This window comes from Loxodonta africana, chromosome 9, assembly GCF_030014295.1.
Source record: "Loxodonta africana isolate mLoxAfr1 chromosome 9, mLoxAfr1.hap2, whole genome shotgun sequence".
In the NCBI taxonomy this organism is placed as follows: domain Eukaryota; kingdom Metazoa; phylum Chordata; class Mammalia; order Proboscidea; family Elephantidae; genus Loxodonta; species Loxodonta africana.
In genome coordinates, this window is record NC_087350.1 from 75,288,311 (window position 1) to 75,316,116 (window position 27,806).

A 27,806-nucleotide genomic window follows, 5' to 3' on the forward strand; every position below is an offset into this window, starting at 1 on the left:
CAAACTGAATCCTGCTTTAATTGAAGCTTGTAAAATATAAAGTCCTACAGAAACATTACAGAGGATCTTCTGGAACAATCTCTGTCGGGAGGAGAATGAGTCCAATTTGTGGCTCACCAAAGTCTCTCTGTACGGAGTTCCAGAGTGCCCAGAAAATGTCTTCACCATCTCAGCCCTGTTCCCCATCCTTTCCAATCTTGATTTCATTAGAAGATAAAAAGAGCTATATTATTTGAGACTATTCTGGCCTCAAGAAACTTAAAGACTTTAATTAGTAGAACATTCAAAACTTAAACTTTAACAAGAAAGCCAGCTGATCTTAACAAGTTACTCTGCTAGCGAAAGGGAAATCATCCTGGACGTAATTTCATTAAGGCCTCAAACCATCCAGGAAAGAGTAGCACAATTACACCATTTTATAATCCAAGTTTACAAAAAGTTTACTACCCAAATCAAGAAAAGGTTGTACCCACAGATAGCTTATTTCTAAAGCATCACTCCCCAAAACAGCCATGTGTTCCCACTCTTCTTTGCCCCCTTTTCCAAGTCAAAAACACAAACCTGACTTCTTCAGGAGGAATGAACAATCCAGGATTATACAGTGGGCCCAAAGAAGAAAATGTCCAAGAGTGTAAAGGCAGGAAATAAACAAAGCTGGTAGGGAAGACAAATAAGAGTTGTTTGTTTCTAATTCATCCTAAAGCCAAGACTTGCATTTACCAGTCCTCTCCTCTACAGTCATCTAGCTATTAGAGAGGAGACTCTGCAGGTAAAGTCTGTGGAGTAAAGATGGTTGACAAACTGCCCTGTAGGTGACAGTCAAGGAGAAAAGAGGTAGAGGTTTGGTAGTTAATGAATAAGTGCCTGTCCAGCCAGCCTCTCTTCTTCTCTTGACTTGGCTCAACCAATGTAGATGCGATGGAAATCATTGGCACCAAAAGCAGCATTACACTTGGGACATTTACGCTGTCGGGTGTCATAGCGAGTTTTCACACACTCAAAGCAGAAAACATGAAAACACTTGGTAAGTACAGCATCCTTTTTACGCATGTTGCAACACGGACAGGTCAGGCGTGCCTAAAAAAGATAAATGGTCAGAGTCTGAGCAACCTTAAGTTTATGATCCAATGACTCTCACATGTAAGTAAACAAACAACAATAACAAGAAGAAAACCCCGACAAAGACCTAAGACAAGAGTACCACTTTCTTTCCCCCAAAAACAAACCATTCTCCGATTACCTACAGGTAAAAAAAAAGTCCAGTATTTATTCTCCCAGTTTCTTAGTAGGCCATTTCAGGCCTTGACAAACAACACGAGGAAATCACTAAGGCGGTTTTTCTAACCTTGTAATCCTTAATCTCCTCCATCAGAATTTCGTCACATTTGGGCACATTGTCTGGTTTCTTTGTGGTCTCCAGCTTCCTTCGAAGTCTAGAGATGTCCTCCTGTGGTAGAAAAGCATACCATTAGACATACTTCCTCACACCTGCCATTTTTGAGAAAAATAACTACTGCAACTTGAACTTTCTGTCCTTTCGTGTCCAACTATCCTTAAGAAATGTGGAGAATTGCAAATGGCAAGACACTTTGTTTGAGAACAGGCAACCGTGATCATATCCCAGAACTAGAGCTGTATCTAACTACTGCCAGTTCAGTCCTATGAAAATACAGTCTTAAGAGTTCAGACGGGTAGAATTTAAAAAAAAAAAAAAAGGTAAAAATCTCATAGGCCATTTTATTTTAAGCTAAAGGTACACTGGGTTAAAATAATTTATAGACTTATGGATAAGGATTAAAAGGCAACATGGGAAATAGGTGACATTCGAAAAATAAATTATAGGAGAACACTAAAATCCTCCAATCTTATTACGCTGCTACTTCTTTAATAATTCACCAACTCATTCATTTAATAAAATTTCATGCCTACAAGGTGCTAGGCACCATGACAGGTTTGGGGGATACAGCAGTGAAGAAAACACACTCTATCTTTTCCCTCAAGAAACTTACAGTCTAACAGATGACATATATTACACGGACTCTTTCATATTATAGATCACTTCAAAGCTCAGCAAACACCTAAAAGGTAAAATGAAAGGAAAGACAATTGCTCTTGCCTGGGCGCGTTTGAAATTGAACATGTCCTTTTCTTTGGTGACACTATTCTCCACGATCTCATCCTGAAAATCATGTAGCTTCTTCTGAGCCAACTCCAGTTGTGCTTTGAGGTCATCTGCAAGCTGGGCTGCTTCCATTGCCTGTGGGGGATGTACCAACAACATCATCTCATCATCTGTATTTCCAATGGGGCAAAATGTTAATCCAAGACCAAGAACAAAAGGTAATATGTGTTATACTGATTTGTTCTCTGAAAGAAACCACCTCTTCAGATCACACAGCAATCAATCGTACCTTACGCTTATTCATCTCCAAGGCTTGGGTCCTAAGACCCAGCTCCTTCTCCCCCGTGCCAATGTTGCTCTGCAGCAGATGCTCCTTCTCTTCCAGTTTTCTTACTACCTGTAATTGCGCATCGACCTTGGAAGGAAAAATCAGACTCTAACATAAACAGGAAATAAGAAAAAAATAAAACTGACTACGCTCTGTTAATTCATAGGCCCACAAAATAGAGTATGTTAGAAATCTCAAACTATTACTGATTTTACCCACGAACTCTTCAAAATACATGCAAGCTACAATAATTAGAAGCTTCACTTTCAATATAAAACACTGCTGAAGATTCAAATAAGAGTCTGGGAAACCACCGTAAAGATTGCCAAGAATCGAGGAAATTACATACAGATGTCTCTCTTCTCGCACTATGTGAAACTTCAAAGCCTGGCAGTTCACAGTAGAACAAATGGCCTGCAAGTTATAGCTCCAATAAAAGTCTAGGTGCATCTCTTTCAGAATGGCTAGAGGTCTTTAAAAAAAGTACTTTTTCTTGAAATATATGTACAAAGTAGAATCAAACAATATTAAAGAGTAAAAAAGTAAAATCATACACCAACCCACAAACTCCCATCCCAACATCCTGTGGTTGCTAGGTAATCACTCTTATAGTTTCTCACAGAGCCTTCCAGAAATTTTCTAAATACATAGTCTGTGCACACAAATACACACACACTTTATCTTTTTTTTTTTTAAACATAAAAGGAGTCATAAAATAAATCACTTAATGATGTTTTAGACATTTTTTCCATATTAACAGATATATAGTTTTAACAGCTACACTGCAGTCCTTTGTAGGGATGCATGATTTATTTAACGATGATTGTTTTATTTTCCATGTTTTTCCTCCTATTACAAGTAATGCCACAGTCATCATTCTTTTATACATGTATCTTCCTGCAGAAAGTACTCTGACTGAACAGAATGCAATGTTCTATTCATCCTAATTACCTGAGTCTTCAGAGTCAAAACCTGATCTGCTAGCTCCTCCTTCTCCTCTTTAAGCAATTTGTGAATCTGATTGGACTTGATACGTTCTGACATGAGCTTGAAATTTGCGTCATCCTTCTCTCGCAACTGCTGCATCAAACGGATATTTTGTTCCTGCATGTCTTCAAAGGCCTGCCCTGTGACATCCATCTCAGACAGGAGAGCTTCTTCCTCCTAACATAAGGAAGAAAAACCTTTATTTCAATAGCACTGGACTGGTCAGGCATGCCTAAAAAAAGACTAACTCATTTCTAAGTCCAAAGAAATGAGCACAGGAAACTAAACTTTCCACTGTTCATTGAGATAACAGGAGCCCTGGTGGCACAGTGGTTAAGCACTCGGCTGCTAACCAAAAGGCTGGCAGTTCAAACCCACCAGCTGCTCTGCTCTGCTGTGGCAGTCTGCTTCCATAAAGACTTGCAGCCTTGGAAATCCAAAGGGTATCCTGTAGGGGCGCTTTGGGCAAAATCAACGACAGTGGGTTTGGCTTGGGTTAGTAACAGGGAGAAACTTAGTTTTAAGAAGTTTGGTTTTGTCACTAAGTTAGCCCTAGCAATACAGAAAAAGCCCTGTTATCTGAAGCTACTGACACTGATTATGGGTCTGATACTCAGTAGCTGATCCATACTCAGAATCAATTAAAGCAGGCAAAAATTACACAAAGTTTAATCTACAAACTGATAGAGTGATGCTCGTTAAGAGAACTTGTATCATAAAACCTCACTTCTTCTCACAGTTTTCCACAATTATAATACTGAATTCAATCTACAACCTTTCCAGTAGTATTGCAAAAATCCAGTTTCATAACAAACTGATAGGTAAAGAATGGTTAGCTAACAATAGCCTTAATTTACATTTGTCGGAGCATCTTTTCATGTTTAAGAGTCATTTGTATTCTTTTCTGTGAACTATTCATCTCCCTTGCCTGTATTTCTATTGGGTTGTGGGGTTTTCCACACTATCAATGTTTGTAGCTTTTTCATATATTAGAAAGTTAAGTCCTTTTATGACATGAGTTAAAAATATTTTTCCTGTTTATATTTTCTTTTGGCTTTGGTAACGATTTTTGCCATGCAGAAGTTGTTTTGTTTTGTTTTCCGTAAGACAAAATTATCAATCTTTTCTTTCATGTTTTCTAGCCTTTTACTAATTGTTAGAAAGGTCTTCTCCACTCCAAATTTATAAAGGGATTTACCTATGTTTCTTCTAGCTCTTTTATGGATTCGCTTTTTTAATACTGTATCTATGATCTATTTGGAAATTATCCTAAGTATTAAGTGTTCAAGTATGCATCCAATATTTTTCCAATAATATTTTTGCCCCATCACATGTAATAATCTTTTTCCCCACTAATTTAAAATTAAATCATATATTACAGTACTTATATGTACCCTGGTCTATTTCTAGACTTTCTATTCAGTTCTAATAGTCTACTCCAAAAAACCCATTGCCTTCGAGTCGATTCTGACTCATAGTAACCCTGTAGAACAGAGCAGAACTGCCTCATAGAGTTTTCAGGGAGTGCCTAGTGGATTCGAACTGCCAGCTTTTTGGTTAGCAGCTGTAGCATTTAACCACTACGCCACCAGGGCTTCCAATAGTCTACTAGTTCCATGCTATTGTATTTACTGAAACTTTTGGAATCCCCTCCCTCCCCACGACTACTGGTCTTCTCTTCCAGTTTTCCTAGCTGTTTTTGCTTACTTTTCCATATGTAATTTAAATTCAGTTTGTCTAGTACCAAAATAAACAAAAACAAAAGGAAATCAGTATTTTTATTGGGTTTGCATTAAATTTGCACATTAACTTAGGGAGAACTAACATTTTTAAGATAGTGAGTTTGTGCTATACAATAACACAGTATGTCTTTCTTTCCTTCCACTTGTTCTAGAAACCGTGGTAGTACATTTCCTGACTTTTTTTTTAAACAAAGGGGCAATCAACAAATTTAAGAAGAGCCAAAATATCATTTTTTAAAAAAGAATATGGACAGAACCTAGTGAAGTTCCTCTTTTCAAGGTACTTAATGATCAAGTCAACAGAAAACTTCTTCATCTCATTATCATTATGGTATTTCTTAGGAACAGTAAAGGTATTCCTAACAGCGAGCATGTATCATGAAACCTGTGAAAGACGGAAGCTGTATAAGGCAGAAACCTGCCAGAGGAAAAAACTCAAATATTTTCCACTAAATAGAGAGTGACAGGTAAGTGGTGACTGTACCCTGTCAAAGGTGGAAAACTCGCAAGACCTGGGAAAACAATGCAGTCCTGTCGAGTCCCGACTCACAGTTTCACTGCATATGCTTTTTCTAACCATTTTTGGTATCTTTATTATTGAACGTTAATAAAATTAACTGGCACTTAAAAATTAAGATACACATGTTTATTATAAGAAGAAAATTTCCTCCTATAGTTAACATGCTGGTTATTTATTTATAATTTTTTACTTAGGGCATAGTTCTCTTGGTTTCATCTACTTATAATCATAAAGTGTATAAAATTTTATATACATATTTTTCGCATTTTATATTCACACTATCCCCTGCTTTCAGATCAGCAGGGAAAGGACAGATTCCTCAATAAACAATGTTTGAACAACTGGCTATCCACTTGAAAAAAAAGGTAAACTTTCTGCCTCACAAAAATCATGAAACAAAATAACAGATAGGTGAGAATTTCAATGTAAGCAAATGAATAAGAAAATACATAAGAGAAAAAAAATATTAAAAAAAAAAAAAAGACTGGAATGAAAGAGCAAATTTCACTGGCAATGACTTCCTCTCGTCAAGTAACATTTATTTAAAGAGCCAGTCAAATGAAGAAAGTGTGCCCACCTGCTTGGCCATGGCCAGCTTCTTCTGCAGGTATTCTATCTGCTCCTCTACCGCCCGGATCTTCCTCAAAGCATCCTCATCAGCCATTTTCTTGTTCTCTTTTTTCTCCTTATCCTCCAGATCCTTGAGTCTTTGCCTCAGATCTTCCAACTAGAGGAGGAAAGCAATCACACAAAAATGAAGAATAAGTTATATTACAATATTAAAAACTAATACTGTGCACAAGTGGAGGGCCCACACACCAAAAGAACCTTTACAAAACTACAGAACAAAGGACTAAATGATATACATACAGCACACGACAACACTGTTTTAACATCACTGCATTCCAACAACACATGCCTCCACCAGCAACATTTTTGAGGAGTACACATACACCTTCCTTTAGGATAGTGGCTCTTGCCCTTTTTCTTCTAGGCCCCATATTTTTTAAGATTATGAGACATTCTTCCCATAAGTAATCAGAAAAAAAGAATCACTATAGCAAGGATTTATATGAGAAGAAGGGGTAATAAAAGCTTTGACAAAGCTATTCCTATCCCCAGTAATTCTAATATACCTTACCTCCTTACAGAGAATCTGAAAATCTCTAATTTAGTGGTCTCTGAAGGAGTAGAAAATGTTGCTGAGTTAAATACTAACTTCGAAGTTAAAGACACTATAACCTTCAGAAGTAAAAGAAAATCCCACAAGTGAAGATTTTAACCAGAATGACAGGTAAAACTAGACTAGACTACCTCTGCCTTAGACTTCTTCTCAGCTGCCATCAGTTGAACTTTGTCCCTTTGTTCCTTTGGGGCAGAGCGGTACATATCTAGTAATAGTTTCATTTCCTTCTGGCTCTCCTGTGCCTTCCTATGATGGGCGGCGGGGGGTGGGGGGAGGAGGGTAGAGGATGATAGAGGGGAAGGAATGGCATAATGAGAAAACAAAGGGCATCAGAGCAAGGAAATTGTGAATCAAGCAGAATACGTTAAAACAATTTTATTTTACACTTTATATCACACATCTAAAAGACAAAATTTTTGCACAGACCTATCAAGAAACTTCTGGATATACTCAAAAAGTATAGAAGATTAAATTATATTAATGAATTATTTCTCCCTTTAAATAAAATTCTCCAACAGAGTTATAAAAAAAAAAAAAAATCACTGTAATAAGCAAGCAAATTTCTGGGGCCTCAGTGTTAAAAACTGAGATTCAGTAAGTCTGGGATCAAAAAACCAAACCCGTTGCCAGCAAGTCAATTCCAACTCATAGCAACTGCCCCATAGTGTTTCCAACAAGTGGCTGGATGCAAACTGCTGACTTTTTGGTTAGCAGCCAAACTCTTAACCACTGCACCTCCAGGGCTCCAGGTCTGGGATAGGGGCCAGGTATCTATTTCAAACAAATCATCATACAGATGATTCTGATACCATGCTTGAAAAAGAGATCAAAAGGAAGGAAAAAAAAGAGGAGACATTTAAAAGTTTAAAATTATACTACTAATCCTAGATTTGATAGCTGAAGGATTAATGATCAGCTGAAGATGAAAACTTCATCTTGTACTAAATTATCAAACCTCTTATCCATACTTTTATATACAAAAAGAGTTCAGGTGTTTTAAACACAGTAGTACCCTAAATTCGAAGATCAAAAAGAGAAAACCATGAAAAATGGACAGCAAGAAGTATCGAGCTTAACCACTGCTATCAGAGAAGTTACTGGTTACCCATTAGAAGGGACAACATGTGAGGTTATGACAAAGGTACTGCTTCAAAGCCTATAGGAGTAAACCTAAAACATCTTTTAAAATGACCTGGCATATACACAAGCTAACTTTCAGGCAAACAGATCAGGTACTGTTCAAATTATAGTGATACACATTCCACCCAGTATAATCAAATTATAGTTAATGCCAGTAATCTGCCCAAATCCAGAAAGTAGCAGTAATTAATTTCCAATAATTCTCATGAATGTTACTTCCAATTATGACACCCCTTCCTTTAATTTGGATTCATGAAGAATAAGGCTACAGCCACAGGGTTTATTGATACCTGATCCTGAACCAGGCCACACCTTAGCCATGCAGGCCACTTTGGCTGTACACCTGATCAAAAGCTGAGGCCACATTAATTGTACATTATACTCAAAATATTACAATCATCAGATGCCCTGCCATCAACCAAACAATTCATGCATGATGTCCTAATCTTAGCTTTTGAGTGAGAAACAGTTATTCTAAACGTTGTTCTTACTTGAGTTCAATCTTCAATTGTTTGATAATTTCTGCTTCCTTTTTCCTTCCATCATCATGTTTCCCCTTTTCTTTCTCCTTGGCAGAATCTCTTTCTTTTTCTGACTCTTTTAGTTTCTGCTTCTCTCGTTCTCTCTCCTTTTCCTTCTCCCGTTCTCTTTCTTTTTCTCGCTCCCTCTCTTTCTCCCTCCGTTCTCGTTCGCGTTCTTCTTCATCCCGTTTGGACTTAACTTCATTGACTTCCTCCTGTGATGACTTTGATGCTGAGGACTGTGTTGATAAGTCCTCAGGATCCTGTTTCAACTCTGCAGGCTCATCCTTAGGGTCCTCAGTACTCGATTGAGACTGCAGAAGTGCACTGCCGCTGCGTAGCCGTGTCTGGGAGGACAAAGAAAGAGGAGATGCACATAGCTTACGGTAACCACAATGCTTTCCTTACTCTAAAATAACTCTGAAAACTTAAATACAAATAATACTAATTCTACCCTTCCTGGTACCTTGTTCAAATCAGACTGGGCTTCTCTCAATTTCCGCTTGTATCGTAGGACCTCCCCCTTCAGCTGGTGATTGTGATTCTGGAGGCTACTGATGAGGTGGCGCATCTCTCGATTTATAGGGCCTTAAATACAGCAACAGCAATGTTATGAGGAACTGTGATATGGGCAAAGGCACAAGGAGAGAAAGTGCGGAACACATCAGGAACCTCTAAGAAATAGGGAGAATTACCCAGAAAGATTCCTTCTCAGGAGATGAAAATAAAACTGGTCAACTTGAGTTAAAAAACAAACACCCAGGCTGTGAACCAAAATCAGTAACAGGATTTGATTTAAGGTGCTTTAGGACTTCTGAGCTCCAGTGAATACTAACAAATCCTCGTGACTACATTGTATCTTCCAAGGTAGGCATTCACAGCAGACCACTGCAGGGTGGAGTGAGAATAATTATACCTGCTTGTTCGTTGGCAGCGAGCGTCTGCTCAAATTCTATCCTCAGCATTTCATACTCCTTGCGGACCTGGGCCAGGGTATCTTCGAGCTGGATCACTTCAGTCCTCAACTTCTTGTGAAGACTAACCTCATCTCGCTACACATAGAAAAAGGAACCAATCAGAAATTCTTATCAAAATATGGAAATATCATCATATTCTATTATTCTGTTTCTAAATTTGATCTATATGAACTGGGAAGAGAAAAAAAAAAATCCCAAGAAAAGAAGGAATTATTTTGCAATGTTCTAATTCAATCAATACTGAATGAGCAATGGCCAGCTACAAAACACTGAACTGGGAACTGGCGGGATACTGAATAAATAAAGGAAATGGACCCTAACTCTGAGAATGTTACAATTTAGATGGAGAACTAAACCACACGAATAGTACATAAACACACATAAAGTAAGATACATCAAATTCTACTATTCAAAGAGATCTGTTACAAGACCTACTATAAAGCATTACCTTAAGGACTATGAGAAACACAGAAGTGGATGTATGAATAAAACAGTTTCTGCCTCTAAAAAAAATTACCTACATGTCATTATGTGCTATAATGGTACGTAGTGATGCAGTGTGTACCCAACCTTCTCCTCATATACCTAAGGCTTCAGCCATACTACAGCACTTGCCGTGCTCTCTCACATTTTTATACACACTGTTCTCACTGCTGCGAATGCCCTTCCCCTATTTCTGGCTTCCAGTAAACTTTTTATTCTTAAAACTCTCATTTCACGTCCTCACATGGAATCAGGAGGGTTCCACAGTTAAACCAGGAAGCCTCCACAGTTAAATGAGATGCTCTATCTCCTTCATCACGGTACCTTGTGTGGTGCCTCCATTATACCACACTGTACTTTAAGGGATACTTTTCTCCCCACTAGACTATAAGATCCTTGAGGTCAGAAACTCTGTTGTCTCATCTTTGTATCTCCAGCATCTAGCAAAGTAAAGATACACGACCACTCTGTAAATGTTTGCTGAATGAATGAGAGAGAAACTTGAGCATAAGAGAGTATAATTTATGAGTCAGAAATGCTTATATACAGAAGACAAAGTAAGGGTGTTACCTCAATGAGCTCAACCTGACGCTGGTGGGTGCCCCTGGTGCCATGAAGCAGGGTCCGAGCCTCATCCAAGTGTGCTTTCAACTGCAGGCTCTCATTGTACAGGACGGAGAACTGTGACTGCATGCAGCGGTATTCCGGAGTCTCCTTAACCACTTCCTCCACTGCACTCCGTAATTCCACCTTAGGAAGGCCCAAAGAAAAAAAAGAACAGAATTTAGCATCAGTGCCCCAGATACTAATAAAATCTTGAACTCACTGATGTCCTGCACAATTGAAACCATCTTTACGAAGGACCATCTGAGGTATATCTACCCATTCCTCTTGTTACATAAAATCTATCCTAGATAAAATCTGAGCACCCACAGGCAATACCTGGATACACAGTACTCTTCCCTCAAGAATTATTTTAATTTATATGTTTTTGCATTATGCTGTCAACCTAGACCCAAGCACACTAGACGAACCCTATGAAATTGTCAAGATGTTTATTTTAAGAACACAGTGGAGGGCTCTGGCCCCTAACATGTTCTCTTTATTAACAGTCACAAAGAAAAATATTTTTAACATTATGTCGAAAAGTCATGCTTCTCCTAAGCGACTGTTTGCTTAAATTATTCAAACTCTTTAATTAATCCAGGTTTTTTGTTTTGTTTCTTCAGTTCAAACATCTTTATTCATATATTTACCTGAAAACAAATCAAATTATAAAAGACAGACAGCTATGTTTAAAACAAGGAGGAGGAGACTCCCAGAATTCCCCTTTCTCCCAAGAACCTGAGAAGGGAAAATTATGTTGGGGATGTTTGAAAACTAACAAGATCACTATCACGTTTCTTTCTGTTTTGACAGCTAGAAATCTGCGGCAATTACTGCCATATGAGCAGCCTACCCTCCCACAGTACGTACATACGTGCTCCTTGCATGTATCTTGCAGGCAGGACCCGTTTTTTTTCAATCCATTTTGGATCCTCAACCTAGTTAGCCCTACTCCTCATTTTTCTCAACAACTCCTAAGTTAGAGTGCCTTGATTTATTCTGTGTATCTCTGTGAGTTGCTTTAAATCCTTTTTGGAACAAGGCAGAGTACAATTAAGTAAACATACTATAAATAAAAAGATACAGAAACAAAACTTACACTTTTCTTTTCCCTCATAAATTACAAAGGTTCATAAGTATGCATGTGAGTAAGTCAGCTAAAAGTCTGATTTTACCACCCCTCAGAGATGCTTCTTCTACCTTCAGCTTCTCATTTTGCGTGGTGACCTCCTCTAAGTCCTGCCGAAGTTTCTCCAGCTCACAGTGACGGTTCTGAGCCAATTCTTTGTTCTCCTCAAGCTCGGCGTTCATTTCCTCAAACTGGAGAGAAGGAATAGTGAAATGAGAATAAAGAAAAATAGTTCTCAAACCATTCCCATTTCTAAGCTTCCAGTCTCCACTGATTCACTCTTCTGCAAGATCCCACCTGGCCACTTGAGAACAAAATCCTAAATTCCTAGCCCAGTGCCTGACAGCAGGCTCCAAAAACATTTCCTGCGTGAATCACCGATTTTACCTTCCGGGCATTGATAGTGATTGTGCCACCATAGAGGCTGCTCCCAGCGCCATACACCTTATAACCTTTTGAATTCACCTACAGTGAAAAACAAGATTCTTTAGTGAGAGACCTTAAGATTTTAGTCTTATAACCATAGCACTTTTAAAGAACTCAATTTTGCCCCCAGGCACCACTAGCTAAGTTTACACTATCTGGGGAACCTCCTTAAAATGACTGTAGCTTCTAAACTATGAATAAAATAGCACTCACTCGTTCTAGGACTTCTGCTAAGTGTCGGTTGAGTCGCTGTTCCCTCTTTCGAATTTTGTCAATATCCCACTGCAAGTCATCAATCATGGACTCCAGGACAGACACTCTTGACTCAGCCATCTCCACTTTACTCTGCAACTTGGAGAACTACATCCCGAAGACAAACATTCAAAAAAATTTTAGAGAAAAAAGACCAAGTTAGAAAAGGAATCCCACAAAATTAACCCCTGCTTATGCATTATTACAGAAAAGATTTAAACCGAAGATGCTTCACCCTCTACAAAAATGAAATCACAGATTCTTTTAAAAGTTCTGGGTCAGCTTCAATCATGAAAACTGTAGAAGTCTACAATAACTCTCCCACAAGGAAAAGATGACATAAGGTTCAATAAATTTTCTACCTCTGAAAAACACCATTTCCTTAGATAGACCACAAACCACCAGAAAAAGTATATTTTTTAAGAGACAGAAGATAATCTGTCTCTAAGAGACAGAAGATAATCCAGAAACTCTGGTGGCATAGCGGTTAAGTGCTAGGGCTGCTAACCAAAGGGTCGGCAGTTTGAATCTGCCAGGTGCTCCTTGGAAACTCTATGGGGCAGTTCTACTCTGTCCTATAGGGTCGCTATGAGTCTGAATCGACTCGACGGCACTGTGTTTTTGGGTTTTGGTTAGAAGATAATCTCTTCATTTTACCAGATAAATATTTTAGAAGATAAAAATTCAAATGTACATTAAGAAAAAACAGCTGTCTTTACCTCCAGCTTCCATTCCCCACATTCCCACAAATGATATTCCATATAGAACAAATGGAAAACGTCCATTCTCTTTTTTAAGTCGATCCTAGAGCAATCTAGAATCAGATACCACAAAGGTATTTTAAAACCTTTGTTGTTTTGTTTATTTAGGAGCTATACACCAACTAAAGCAATTTAGTATTTTATAATTATAAAATTGTTACATGTTCATATTATTGTTGTTGTTGTTCTGTGCCGTCAAGTCACTTCCGACTGATAGCAACCCTAAAGGACAGAGTAGAACTGCCCCATAGGGTTTCCAAGGAGCGGCTGGTGGGTTCAAACTGCCGACCTTTTGGTTAGCAGCCTGAGCTCTTAACCACTTCGCCACCAGGGCTCCTACGTTCCCATTAATCTAAATATACCCTTTGTGATAGTTTTAAAACACAGTCCCAAAATTGAAGACCCTGCCTCTTGAATGTGGGTCATCTTTAGTGACCCATTAGAAATGACACTACATAACTTCTGAGTCTGTATCAGAAAGGCCAGGCAGGCTCTGCCTGGTGCTCTTGGGACTCTCATTCTCTGGGAGAAACCAGCCACCATGTTAGAAGTCCGACTTCTCCGAGAATGCCATGCCAGGGAGGCCACATGCTGGTGTTCCAGTGAACAACTAAGCTGAGCTCCCAGATGACAGGCAGCATCAACACTCAGCCATGAGAGTTATCTTGGACATCAGTCCCACTGACCAAAACGACATGTCTCTTTAGCTTAGTAATGCTGAGATTTAGGAAAGGGCCAGAAAAGGAAGCGCTTTCCACCTTGGTAGCAACTATTTTATGCCTTAAAACGTGACAGAAGATTGTTCTATTTTCTTACCATGCCCCAATTTTTTTAATAAGTGCCGCTATATTCGAACCCTTTTGAAGGTTGATGAGACTCTACATTCATCAGCAAACTCCCAGGATGATCTTCATGCAACCAGCCCAGCATGGACCTTGGCACTGGAGTTTGGGAAGCACGGTTATAATAAGAAACATGGGCTTTGAAGCTAAAAAGGAACTGCATGCAAACCACAGCTCAATCACCTTCTGGTTGTGTGCTTTTGGACTAGTCACTCAACCTCTTTGAACTTTTTTCCTTAGCAATAAAATGGTAGTGGTTTGACCACTAGAGATAACATCCATAATGTGTTTAAGTGCGAGGCACTAGGTAAATGGTAACTACTAACTTACTAATCAGCATGAGAGTTGGGGGGCCAAACTAAGTAGGCCAAATCTCAGAAGCACATCCTTTAAACTAAACCAAAATGATCGTCAGTAGTGTCAGATGAGTCTTAGGAGGCCTATCACCCCTTTATTGCAATCATTTTAAATGAATGAATAAATGCCCAAATCTTGGCAAAGTTTGGTACTATTTGTGCCCAAGTTTGGATTGAAAACCTACTTCCCACAAGTTGTTAGGCCATCATCTATGCAGTAGTTTCTACTAACTTATTCTCTGTTAAATTTCTACGAATTCTTTCCTCAGTAACATTGTGCATGGTCTTTTTTATCTGGAGTAATTTATTATTTGGGGGTTTGGTTTTGGTTCTGTTTTTTTAAAAGCCCACATGATGCTACTTCTTCCTAAAGACTAATATCCTCAAATGTATGTTCAAACAGAGGCCTAGTGAAGTGAAGAGGACTTGAAGCACTTGCTGGTGAAGATCAAAGACAACAGTCTTCAGGATGGATTACAGCTCAACATAAAGAAAACAAAAATCCTCACAACTGGACCAATGAGCAACATCATGATAAACTGAGAAAAGATTGAAGCTGTCAAGGATTTCATTTTACTTGAATCCACAATCAACACCCATGAAAACAGCAGTCAAGAAATCAAAGGATGCATTGCATTGGGCAAATCTGCTGCAAAAGACCTCTTCAAAGTGCTAAAAAGCAAAGATGTCACTTTAAGGACTAAGATGCGCCTGACCCAAGCCATGGTGTTTTCAATCACCTAATATGCACATGAAAGCTGGATAATGAATAAGGAAGACTGATGAAGAACTGGCGCATTGAATTATGGTGTTGGGAAAGAACACTGAATACACCATGGACTGCCAGGAGAATGAACAAATCTGTCTTGGAAGAAGCACAGCCAGAATGCTCCTTAGAATCAAGGACAGTGAGGCTTCATCTCACAGACTTTGGATATATTACCAGGAGGGACCAGTCCCTGGAGAAGGACATCATGCTTGGTAAAGTAGAGGGTCAGCAAAAAAAAGGAAGACTCTCAATGAGGCGGACTGACACAGTGGCTGCAAAGACGGACTCAAGCACAGCAACAATTTTGAGGATGGTACAGGACTTGGCAGTGTTTCATCGGAACTAACTCAACAGCACCTAACAACAACAACAGTAAAGGAGAAACATTAAATTATTTTCTTCCCTTAACCTTTCCTCAGACTTTGATTCTTCAGAGCTGGTTGCTACTTTACCCTGCTCTGTATGCCCTTAAATGTAAAAACAGGCTTTCTAGAGTAAGGTAATCCTTGAAGCACTCAGAATTCCGAGTCGAAGCCTGCCATAAGCTACCAGAAAGAGCCATCTCTGCTTTCTGGTCAAGTACCTCCTGTGACATGGTGCGGTGTTTCTCCTGAAGAAGGTCTGTCAATTCCTGTAGCCGCATATTCTCTTGTGTGAGAAAGGAATTCAACTCCTGCACTGCTTCCTCTACTATCAGATTATCTAAGGAAGAAGAACTGTAGTTTAGTTATCTATAGCGTAAAATTTTAAAATTGTATACCCCACATTAACATACTAGCTTACTTCCTTTTCCTCAAAACTCCATGAAGTAGGCTGGTTATTATTATCCTCATGTGATCAAAATGAAATACCCAGAGTTTAGATGATTTTCTTAAAGAAATGAGTCAACTCTGCACTTCTGTAAACAAACAGCCTATGTCACCCAACTCCCATCTCTTTCTATAAAGCCAAAATGTCTGGAAAACAGAAATAATGGGTCTATAATTTTATTCATATACGGTACAGTCCCAGAAAACTTTGTTCTAGATTGCAGATAAGACAGAGGTATCTCTAATCAGTGTCAGTCTAAACAGCAATATAATTGTATTTTACAAGGCTATCACAAATTTCTATTATCAACTACCAACATAAAGCATATCTCTCTGTTGGGAGAGAGAAGGGGATCGGTGAGCAGAAATATTCTTCTTCAAATAACCATCTATAAAATCATGAAGAATAAAGATAAGAACACAAAATCACTTATTATATTCTAGAATACTACGTTAGGGACAATCCTGAAGCTCAAAAAATAAAATGTACCCTACTATTTACAAAAAAAAACCCAGTGCCATCGACTATTTACAAACAAAAACCCAGTGCTGTCGACTATTTACAAAGCAGGTAGGTAAATCTAGAGAACCTATTTTACAGAGTTAATATGTTTAAAATTAGAGTCACAAATACTATAACTCAAATCCCAAATGTTATTAAATAAAACCAGGTACCCTGAGGATATTTACCTGCCCTTCAGAAAGAGCTGTCAGGAAGAACAGGACCTGGACCAGGGATCTTCCACCAGTACTGCCCAGCAGAATCACTTGTGGAATTTAAACTGAACGCTTTCCTAGGACCCATTCCATACCTATTAAATCAGAATCTCCATGTTACGGAGATCAAACATGCTATTGTTGTTGTTGGGTACTGGCAAGTTTATTCTGACTCAAAGTGAACCGGTATGACAGAGTAGAACTGCCCCATAGGATTTTCTTGGTTATAATCTTTATAGGGGTAGATCACCAGGTCTTCCTCCCTCAGAGCTGCTGGGGGAGTTCGAACCACCAACCTTTTGGTTAGGAGCCAAACACTTTACCATTGCACGGCCAGAGCTCCCAGAGTCTCCAAAGCAGGGCCAAAAAAATGTCTGTCCAAAAAACTCCCCAGGTGATTCTGATGCATAACCCAAGTTAAGAACTAGGGTCTGAATTTTCTTTTTTTTCAATATCCTAAGTAATGAGAACAGCTTAATAAATGTTTAGTGAATTCAAGTCTTTTGAATCAGGAACCAAATAAACACAGGAGAAAAATGAACTCCAAAAAAATTTCTAGTTGACACTACAATTCATACCTTATATACCTGTACCTCTTAGAATGTTCTGCTTATCAATGGCGTTGCCTTTTGTGTTATAAATAACAGCTTCCAAAAAAAATAAAACTTACTGCCATCGAGTGAATTCTGACTCAGAGAGACCCTATAGGGTTTCTAAGGCTATAAACCTCTATGGAAGCAAACTGCCACATCTTTCTCCCATGGAGTGATGGGTGGTTTCAAACTGCCAGCCTTTTGGTTAGCAATCAATCGCTTTGACTGCTGTACTATGAAAAAAATAATAGCTTAGTAATTTATAATTTTTTTTTAATTTTTATTGTGCTTTAAGTTTACAAATCACGTCAGTCTCTCATACAAATTTCATACACACCTTGCTATATACTCCTAGTTGCTCTTTCCCTAATGAGACAGCACACTCCTTCTCTCCACCCTGTATTCCTGTGTCCATTCAGTCAGCTCCTGTCACCCTCTGCCTTCTCATGTCCCCTGCAGACAGAAGCTGCCCACATAGTCTCATGGGTCTACTTGAGCCAAGAAGCTCACTCCTCACCAGTATCATTTTCTATCTTATAGTCTAGTCCAATCCCGGTCTGAAGAGCTGGCTTTGAGAATGGTTCTAGTCTTGGGATAACAGAAGGCCTGGGGATCATGACCTCTGGGATCCTTCTAGTCTCAGTTAGAACACTAAGTATGGTTTTTTATGAGAATTTGAGGTCTGCATCCCACTGCTCTCCTGCTCCATCAGGGATTCTCTGTTGTATTCCCTGTCAGGGCAGTCATTGTTTGTAGCTGGGCACCACCTAGTTCTTCTGGTCACAGACTGATGTAGTCTCTGGTCTATGTGGCCCTTTCTGCCTCTTGGGCTCATAATACCTTGTGTCTTTGGTGTTCTTCATTCTCCTTTGCTCCAGGGGTGTTAAGACCAATTGATGCATCTTAGATGGCTGTTTGCTAGTAATGCAGATAATATTCTGCATTTAAGACCCCAGACGGCACTCACCAAAGTGGGGTGCAGAATATTTTCTTAATAGATTTTATTATGCCAACTGACCTAGACATCCCCTAAAACCACGGTCCCCAAGCCCCCGCCCCTGCTACTCTGGCCTCCAAAGCATTCGGTTTATGTAATTGATGTTTTTAATGTGTAACTTAAACCCTACCTTAAAATGCATGCCATCAAGAAGAATAATTTAAAGTACTGTTTAGTATACTACTAGTTTTAGTTCCTTTCTAAATACAGCAATTATTTTACTTGAACTTATTTAAAATTAATTTAACAATGTAACATTAACACAGTCTCTGTATACAGTGTATTACCTCCATTACTAGAATTTAACAGAATCTTCTAACTAACCACTCAAGGACAGCCAAGGGAGAAAGAGATAGCACATGGCTCTGTTTACATTAGGTGTCTGGGAGAACTCACATTCATTCAGCATAACTTAAGCACTCACTGATGCCAAGTACAGAGCTAGGAACTGGAGAAACAAGAAGGAGTGAGCCAAGGTGTGCACCAAGAGACAGTTTAGTTGGGAACCCATATATATGCAGATGTGATGTATGACTACAAAAGTCTAGAAGGACATGAAACAAATTATTTACCATGTTTATCTCAAGTGAGATGGAAGGATTTTTATGGACTACTTTTATGTACTTTGATTTGTATGTTTTAAAACAAGTATGTGTTATTCTAATCATACACAAATACACAAACACTAATGAAAAAGCAAAAAGGATCCCTTATCGGCCCAATTACTTTGTCTGCACAATTTTTACACGCCTTTTGCATGCTGCTTCTTTTAATTCTGTTGATAATCTAACCCCAGTATCCTTAAAAACAAAATTAGAGTAATACAATCCCTGCATGTTCACCAATGATCCAACCTCCATTACATTCAGCCTATTACTTTCAGACAATATTATTTCTTAATGGTAATCAGAAAAATTAAGATATTGCAAATAGACCATGATTTGTTGAAAACATAAAATCAGGACACTTACTTGCATCTGAGCAGCATTTTACATCACAAATGACTAAAAGAAATACAACTTAGCTACACCTTCCTGTATCACAAATACTGTACAAATCTAAATCTCTGCTCAGCCCTGAATAATATCGTAATTATTTCAAATAATACTTTCCTTTCAAATACTTCTCCATCCATATAATATTTTTTATTTTGTATTTTTTTAAACCCAGAGGTCATCTAACAACTGTTAAACCTGAGCTCTTTTTGAAAATATTAGATAATGAAAAAAACATAAGAACATTAAAAACTGATTCTTTGAAATCTAAGAGTACCAGAAGAGGGCTGATAAAATCTTTCCTCAACTTCTTACAGGACTGTCATGTGGCTCAGCATAAATACCATATGAAGCACTCGTAAGATATTAACATACCATAGTAAAGGCATTACTGGTGATGCGGAATATTAGGATTCAAAAGATTTAATTAAAAGTAAGTAGGTAGGCTCGTGTACTACAAATCAGCAAGCACAGTATCAAAGGTGAGTTCTTCTTCCTCCTCCTCTCTTCCCCATCTCCTGGTTCTTGCCTTACCTCCACTATTTAGCTTCCGGGATAAGAGCTCCACTTTTTCTTGCAATTTATCATAGACAGTCACAATCTGAGACACAGCTCGGCGGGAAGACTCTACACGCTCCTGCAGCTGAGATTCCATCTCTTCACTGGAACTGCTGGCCAAAGTAGCAAGGAAAGAGAAAGCTGGCTCTTGCCCTTCCCCTGAGGACACGGGGGAAAAAAAAAGCCCACCAAAATTATAAAACTGGAAGTATCAAAATCCATTTTTTCCCCTCCAATGGACAGCCTCAAAGCAAAGCTCTACTTCAAAAACCCAGATGACATGCGGTGGTAGAATTCTTCACAAACACTCACCTCTCTCTCGGTCATCTTTACGTTCCTGATTGCTATCAGAGTCTGGTTCTGGTTCAGGCACAACAAGGGCTTTTCTTTCTGTGAGTAGGTCTCCCAAGCCCTGCTCCAGATCGTAACGTTTAAGGATGATACGGATGTTTTCATCAAACTGGAGAAGGGTAGATACAATTATTTAAAAAACAAAAGGATACAACTTTGGAAGTAAGGAGAGCACTAAAATAGAACTAAAACGCTCAAATAAAAATCTGAGCAGTTAGCTAACCTGACTCCAGTACCGGTTGACAATCAATAGTGAGGCATCATCAGTGGCCTGTCGTCGTTCCAGTTTTTCAATGTGCTCACGGAGTTCATCTTCAATGGCCTGCCGTTGATCCAGCATTTCTGCCAACTTGCGATTTTTGGTTTGCAGCGTTCGAATGTCTAACTCCTCCTGCCCCAGGAAACCAACATTATTAGTCTCCACAAAGAAATCATACAAATCCACTGTTAAACTCAACAAGATCACATTACTTCATTAGTATTTCCTGTGAATAATGTTGTTCTTTTAAAAAAAAAAAAAACTCATAGCAATATAATTAGATATGAAGTAGGTGCACAAGGGATAAAGGAAAGGGTGTACGATAATGTGAGGAAAGAATGATACCCACAAATATACTAGAACTTCACCCTCACCCACATCATTATTCTATTCACATGTACATCCACAAAGTACTGCTACTTTGAGGCTCCACCATCCAGCTAGATCACCCTCTGCTCCAATCACCACTGTCATCTCCTGAGCACTGCTCTACATTCACTCAAGGCTTCGGCACCTGGCTCCTTCTCTAGCCCATCCCTGCCATCATCTCCAGTGGGTTCAATATTTACAAGGACAAACCATCTAATCCTCTAGCATCTGGCTTGTCAGCGTCTTGGATTCTTTAACTTGGATTAACAACTCCACTGCACTTCAGCAATGTGTTTCAAAAGCCACATTCTGGACTTCTGTATTATATGAAATCTTAAATTCCAACTTCCCACTCCTTGAACAAACCCTTATCTTTCCTTATTCCCAATATATGACCTCATCTAGACCTCCAGAATTATGAATTCCCTGACTCCTTCTCAGTCCCCTCTATCTCTTCCTTTCATATCTTGACTACACCTCATAGCACATTTCCTCAAACACCTGCCTATCAGCATCCTCATTTCTCTACCCTTAGTTCTTTTACTCTACCTTTGTGAACAAATCCCAGTCTGAATTAATCCCAACATCTGACCATTCCACTCCTATACCCAAGATGCTGAGAGCTACTAGATAAGATCAATACACCACGGAGTCTGAGGCCTTTACAAAATGACTTCCTAACTTGAATAGGTCTTGTAATTTGTCCAGAAATGTTTAACAAGTCATTTATCTACCAATCTCCATAGAGACAATATCAAACTCTACCAACCCCTGTCTCCTTTCACATCCCACTAAGCCAATGACTTTGCTTTCTATTTCAAAGAGAAAATAGAATCCATCAGAGAGAAAGTTCTACTTCCCATCTCTTAGACCCATGGGAACAACTTACCAAACGATGCACATTCTTAAAACCTCAACCTATGCTCAGGATCTTCTTCTCATCTGTTTCTGCAAAAACCTCACTCCATCAATAATTCTGCATCCCACTCGCTATCTTTAACCTCTCTCTTAGCTCCTTCTCATCAGCATTTAAATCTCTGGCTTTAAAAACTAACAACAAAAAATCCAAAAAGTAAAACAAAACCTTTCCTCTAACCCTATGTCCCCCTCTGGCCACTTCTCGACTTCTCCCCAACAAGACCCCAAATTCATCAACCAGAACTGGTCTATCGCTTTCACCCTGCCACTCGCTCTTTAATCCACTGCAGTGTTGCTTCAGCCACTACCAATCCATTGGCACAGTTTTCAAAGTCACTGCAGCCCATCTTACTTTTATATCCACAAGCGATTTTCAGACCTTATTTAACCTCTGTGCAGGAGGTGACATTACTAACCACTCCTTTCCTCTTCAAATGCTTTCTTCTGTTGGCTCATATGAATACCACTATACTGGTTTTCTCCCTATTTCTCTAGGTGTTCTTTTTCAGTCTTATTTCATTAATGCAATAACTATTTGAGGATTTCTAATTGTACAGGGTCGCTATGAGTCAGAATCAACTTGACGGCACTGGGTTTGTTTTTTGGGTAATTGTACGGCACTGTGTTAAACACAGGGGATATAAGAGTTAACAAGATAACGGCAGTGTCTGCCCTCTGAGGCCACCGTCCAATGCAGGAGAAAAAGCATGCATTTACAAAGGCAAATTTCAATACAATACAATAAAGGCCATGACATGTGAAGCTAAAAAACACCACCCAGCGCCATCGAGTCGATTCCGACTTATAGCGACCCTACAGGTCAGAGTAGAACTGCCCCATAGAGTTTCCAAGGAACGCCTGCTAAGGAGTGGAAAATGGAGAAGGGCTTCTGGAGAATCAACTTCGAGATCTAAAAGTCTAAATGACCTAGGACAAGGGGAAGAGGTACCACAGGCATTGGAAACTACAAGTGGAAAGGCTTATGTGCATACTTCATCTAGGAATTAATGAATACTTTAAGGTGAGAATTATTTATTAGGGCACCAATTTCTTGTTTCACTTTTCTTTCTTCCATTCTGGCTAAAACAACCTTGATAAATCAAAATAGTCCACAGTTTCCCAACAGTACCAGTTTATTAAGGCTATTGATAAACTATATCCTCAAACTTTTCTCTGAATACCACCTTCCTCCCTTCTTGCTTTAACTGAACCCTGAAACCCTCTAAAGTGGTGGGTGTTCTCTCCCACACCCCCTGAGCCCCTGTGCCTCAAAGCAACTGGTTGTTCTCCTTGTTCTCCACTGGCACTTATAGGCCACCCTCCTCCCTAAAACCTTTTAGCTTTGCTATGCATGCCACTGGTCTGTACCACCTGCCACCTGCCTTGTTTCAGTCATCTACAAATGTGTAGGTCACGTCCTAGCTTATATTACTTTCTCCAATACTACTCCTGTTATATTCTTACTAATTTCGATTCCCACAAAAGTGATCCTTCCAACATCTAGGATTATCAATTTGTTGACCTCCTCTCCTCCAAGGAGCTTGTCCTCTACCTCCCTCACTCACCAACTCCCAGGTATTCTTCTTCTCAGCAGTACCTGCACATTCTCTATCAACACAATTTCATGTTCCCCATTCTCCACAACTACCACTTATTTTTCCCGATCACTTCTCTTTAGTTTCCAGACTCCAACAATTCCCCAATTCCACCATGCTCGACGATCCATTGGTCTCACCTTCATTCCTCTCACTTCCTTCTTTACCAATCTTAAACTCCATGATGAGTCATTATAATCACCCCTTTTATATATCTCCACCTCTTTCCTTGCTCCTTCATCACATCTCTCTGATAAGAACCTCCAACTCTGGTAACACCCAACTCTCCAACTGTGCCAAGATGACAACCATGCAGCTAAATGTGCACGGCGGCAACTGGAACAAATAAAGCACCGTGCTGATTAGTCTCACTTTAAACTCATGATCACAAACCTCAAGTGGGCCCTCAGAGCTGCCCAGCAGTCCTACTACATCTCTCTAGCCCATTCTCTCTTCAAGATGACTACTTCATACCTTCTCCTGTCTCTTCAAACCTCCAAAACTTCCTCCCTCATCCTCACTCTCAGACGAGTCTTGATTCTGATTTCACTGAAAAAAAAATAAAAGCAATCAGAAGACAGCGTCCACACCTACCTTCCACAGCCACAGCTACCAGCCTATGTATGAACCCATATCCCTCCTTCCTCACTCCTGCCTGATAAGAACTTGAACATTACATTACATTCCCTCTCTCCCATTCAAGGATATCACACCAGTAACTGTCTCCTCTTTCTGCCACATCATCAAGTTTATCCTTTCTACCAAATCATTACAATCAACAGAAAAACAGGCTGTAGTATCTCCTACCTTAAAAAATCAACAAAAAATCTTCCCTCAGCCCCACATTCCTGTCTGGCTACTGCCCCATTTCTTTGCTCTACTTTACAGCAGTACTACTCTTTTCCCCAATTCCTCTCCTCTCATGTTGTCCTACATTGATTGCAATGAGGTTTCCACCCTCACCACTCTACCAGTACAGTTCTTGTTACGTCTCCGGTGAACTCTCCGTTGCCAAATTTAATGATCGTGTTAGTCCTCACCTTACTCCATCCATCAGCAGCACCTGATCAACTCCTTGAAACACTTTCTCCATTTGGCTTCCGGGACCACAGTCTCTCTTGTTCTCCTCCTACCTCACTGGCCCCTCTTTTACTGTGTCTTCTCATCTATTTGATGTAAAAATGTTGCAGAGCCCTACAGCTCTGTCCTCAAGCCCCTTTCTATCTATGCTCATTCTGTAGGGAAAAACCTTGGTCTCTTGCATCTAAATATCACCTATGAAATAATGACTTCCAGACTTCTTTCCAGACTCCAGATTACTATATCCAACTGCTATCCACTCAGAAGTCTAACAGCTATCTCAAACTTACATTCCCAAAACCAAACTCATGATTCACCCTCCGTATCTTCCTAAAATCTCCCCTTCTCATATGGTCCCCAGCTCATTTACTGGAAATTGTTACTTGAAAATCCTCAGGTGATCTTGCCTCCTTTCCCTCACATGCTTTGTCCAATTCATCAGCAAATCCTGTCAACACTACCTCCACATGGGGTTCAAGTCAATCATCAAGGTCACTACAATACCCTCCTGTAGCAGACACTTTTGTGCCTCATGATATGACCCGTCGGCCCACCAGATTTCAGCACATGTGTGGCGGACAGCTCCACTCACACTGCCAGTGTTACCACTTCAACCACACGTTGGAGTCTCTCAGTTTTTCAGTCCTACAATCTCAGCTGGTTCACCACAGAACCCTGAAGGAGATGAGTTACTGCCTCCAAGGGCAACCTTCAAACAATGAGGGCAGAATCAGTGGATCATGCCCCAGCTTCCTACCCTTGAAGAGGTGGGACAACAAGGGGAAGGGCAAAAAGGGGACCATCCTGCTAACTGGACTCCTGCTCATAACCCTTCCTCCTCTACATGTATTCTCCAAACCTAACTCAGAGCATGTCACTTCCCCACGTAATATCTTTCAGTGGCTCTTCAATGCCTTCTGGATGACGTCCAACCTGGGTGCTACGTGATTCCCTAGAGCCTTGCTTACCACAATAAACAGCACATCAAAACCAAAACCAAACTCGTTGCTGTCGAGTCGATCCTGACTCATAGCAACCCTGTAGGACACAGTAGAACTGCCCCACAGCACATATCCAACTCATCTTAACAGTGCATCCCCTTATATTATAATAGCACCACCTGACAAACTGAAGTTCAGGGCTGTCCTCAGTGTAAAGCACAGTGCCTGGCAAATAATAGATACTCCATAAATATTTATATTCATCAAGTGAATAAATGTTCTTTGGGTGCATGACGTGAGGCAATGCTAAGACAAAAACCACTCCCTGGCAGCAGTTTGGTGTAGCTGATCCACAGATGGCCTCAGAAATGGCACTTCAGTGACAATTTGCTCCGAATGTTCCTAGTATTCTTCCTGACTCTGAAAACAAAATCAGCTTCTCTAAGCCTCAGCCTCACAATCAAACAGAAAATAGATGTGGTTTTGTAAGCTATACAAACCTGAAGTGTCTTAACACCATATCCCCATGGCTGAGCCCCAAAACACAGAACTCTGATTGATATCAAGAACATTAGCTTCTGACATCTAATGGATATATAAAATTACAATGAGCTTGCAAAATAAAACCATCTAATGAAATTGTCAGGTCCATAAGGGCAAAAATAATAGCTATTTCACTTACCATTATATTCATATTATTTAGCCCAATAATAACTATTAATAGTTCACATTTACGGAGTACTTACTTTGTCAAAGGCAATGCTGTAAGCCTTTACATGGACTCTCATTTTATTCTCACAACAACCTAGTGACGTAGGTATCGTAATTACATTTTACAGACAAGGATACAGATGCACAGGGAAGATAATAAAAGGTCACACAGCTTAAAAGCGGGAGAGCTGAGAGTTAACCCCTGGCAGTCTGGCTTCAGACCCTCACCCTTCACCACACTCTTAACAACTGTGTTCTACTTCCTTTTATACCTGGCACTGTATTCTTCCATAAATTCTCAGTTTCAGATCACAACTGACTAGAAAAGTACAGTTAGGATTTTCACCACATACCGTTGAAGAGACACCTCCTAGCTTAATTGTTTCCACGGTGGTCCCTGAATCCTCAACAGCTGTCTTCTTCTCTGGAGGCGCAGATGTGCCAGGCTCTCCGGCTGCTCTTTTATTCCCAGTTCCTGACATCCTGGCACAAGATGACGGCTGCTTTCCTGGAGGGGAAAAAAAAAAAGCAGAAACTGTGGTAAGATACGCAGAGAGGCAATTAAAAACGTCCAAAAAGAGACCACCTATGATGCAAAAATTAGCAATTTTTCCAGGCAGCCTTTTAACCTACAACCGTTGATTTCAGACCAAGGAACACAATCCTTAATTTCCTCTTGGGAAAGAAGTAAATTGTGGAGTAAGAGTCAGGGCTGAATTACATGACCACAGATTTCTAAATAGACTGCTGATAAGTAAAACAATAGGCAAAGGATGAACAGACCAAGAAAAAATTTCAGGAAGTTATCCCTTACTTCCTTTGACTTCCCGAGATGTCAAAATCAGAAAGGTACAGTTTGTTTAGGATGGAAATTAACTGTATGATGTTGGAAGAACCAAAGAGCTGAAGAGATCTGGGAGATGTCTAGCAAGTCACTAATACTGGACAAGTCATTTATCATCTCTGAGCCTCAGTTTCCTAAACTAAAAATAACGGCATATACTTCCTATAGGGTCGCTATGAGTCGGAATCGACTCGACAGCACTGGGTTTGGGTTTGTTTCTTCCTATGCTTATGACAAGGATTGAGTGATATAATTACAGAAAGAACTCAACACCCTGCCAGACATGAAGTAAGCACTCAGAAATGCTAGCTCTCCTTTTTATGTGTGCAGTTTCTCTCCTACTTCCAAATTCTCTCCCCACGACTCTGTGCAAACCTAGGGAAGCTAGAATCCCCAGGAGCGAATCCCAGTTCTACCTCTCAGGGAGCCTTGTTGCCTTGAAAGAGTGAGTTCTCCAAGAGCTTCAGTTCAATGAAGGCGAATAACAATTTCATCTGCCCTACCTTACCCGCAGGGTTTCGGAGGTCAAAGGAGGCGGAATGGATACTAAAGCACTTTGGTTACGTTAAGCAGCCGCCCTGCCATCACAGAGCCTATAGACCTGAGGTGGAGAGGAAACAGAGGAGCAGCGACTAGAGCCGCAATCCAACTCGAGAGGGGCCAGGAACCCTGCCACCGGCGCTGCCAATTGCAAGCCTGGGGAAGAGGAGCCCCGAAACCGCAGAGGCTGGAGATTCCCGAGGGCCCGCACAGTCCCGTCGCGCCCTCAGCCGTCATCTAACCTGGTTCCTTCAACTCGCGCCGCCCGGGAGCAGAACTCGCGGCAGTTACTCACCGAGGCCCGCGGCGCCCTCCCACCTCTCACCCCTGACCCGCGGGCGGTGACCGAGCGGAGCTTCCGGGGGGCGGGGCTAGAGAAAGA

At 40.1% G+C, this 27,806-nt stretch overlaps 1 protein-coding gene across 4 annotated transcripts; it reads right to left on the reverse strand.

Annotated features, from left to right (window-relative positions):
* RNF20 (ring finger protein 20) lies at positions 1 to 27,798 on the reverse strand. 4 transcript variants are annotated; one of them, XM_003407829.4, is made up of 20 exons: positions 27,667 to 27,798; positions 26,394 to 26,548; positions 20,391 to 20,558; positions 20,129 to 20,276; positions 19,793 to 19,975; positions 15,731 to 15,849; positions 12,381 to 12,527; positions 12,129 to 12,206; positions 11,813 to 11,932; positions 10,577 to 10,756; positions 9,463 to 9,598; positions 9,013 to 9,134; positions 8,517 to 8,893; positions 7,014 to 7,131; positions 6,277 to 6,426; positions 3,402 to 3,614; positions 2,412 to 2,537; positions 2,117 to 2,257; positions 1,346 to 1,447; positions 1 to 1,077 (listed from the first exon to the last, which is right to left on the reverse strand). In XM_003407829.4, exons 2-20 carry the CDS (start codon positions 26,520 to 26,522, stop codon positions 901 to 903), a joined length of 2,934 nt encoding a protein of 977 aa, XP_003407877.1. In that variant the 5' UTR covers positions 26,523 to 26,548; positions 27,667 to 27,798; the 3' UTR covers positions 1 to 900. The 4 variants fall into 4 exon arrangements, with proteins under 4 accessions (XP_003407877.1, XP_023400852.1, XP_023400853.1 ...); XM_023545084.2 differs by having other exon boundaries at positions 27,720 to 27,769; XM_023545085.2 differs by lacking the exon at positions 27,667 to 27,798 and adding an exon at positions 27,388 to 27,658.
* Between the last annotated feature and the right edge of the window lie 8 nt (positions 27,799 to 27,806).

Bases quoted from the DNA above. Each gene is read 5' to 3' on its own strand.
- RNF20 (XM_003407829.4), bottom strand. From the start codon at position 26,522: ATGTCAGGAACTGGGAATAAAAGAGCAGCCGGAGAGCCTGGCACATCT. The intron at 3,615-6,276 runs GTGGGCACACTT...TCCTTATGTTAG, and splicing joins AGCTGGCCATGGCCAAGCAG to GAGGAAGAAGCTCTCCTGTC. The intron at 1,448-2,116 runs GCAAGAGCAATT...TTTCTACCACAG, and splicing joins TCAATTTCAAACGCGCCCAG to GAGGACATCTCTAGACTTCG.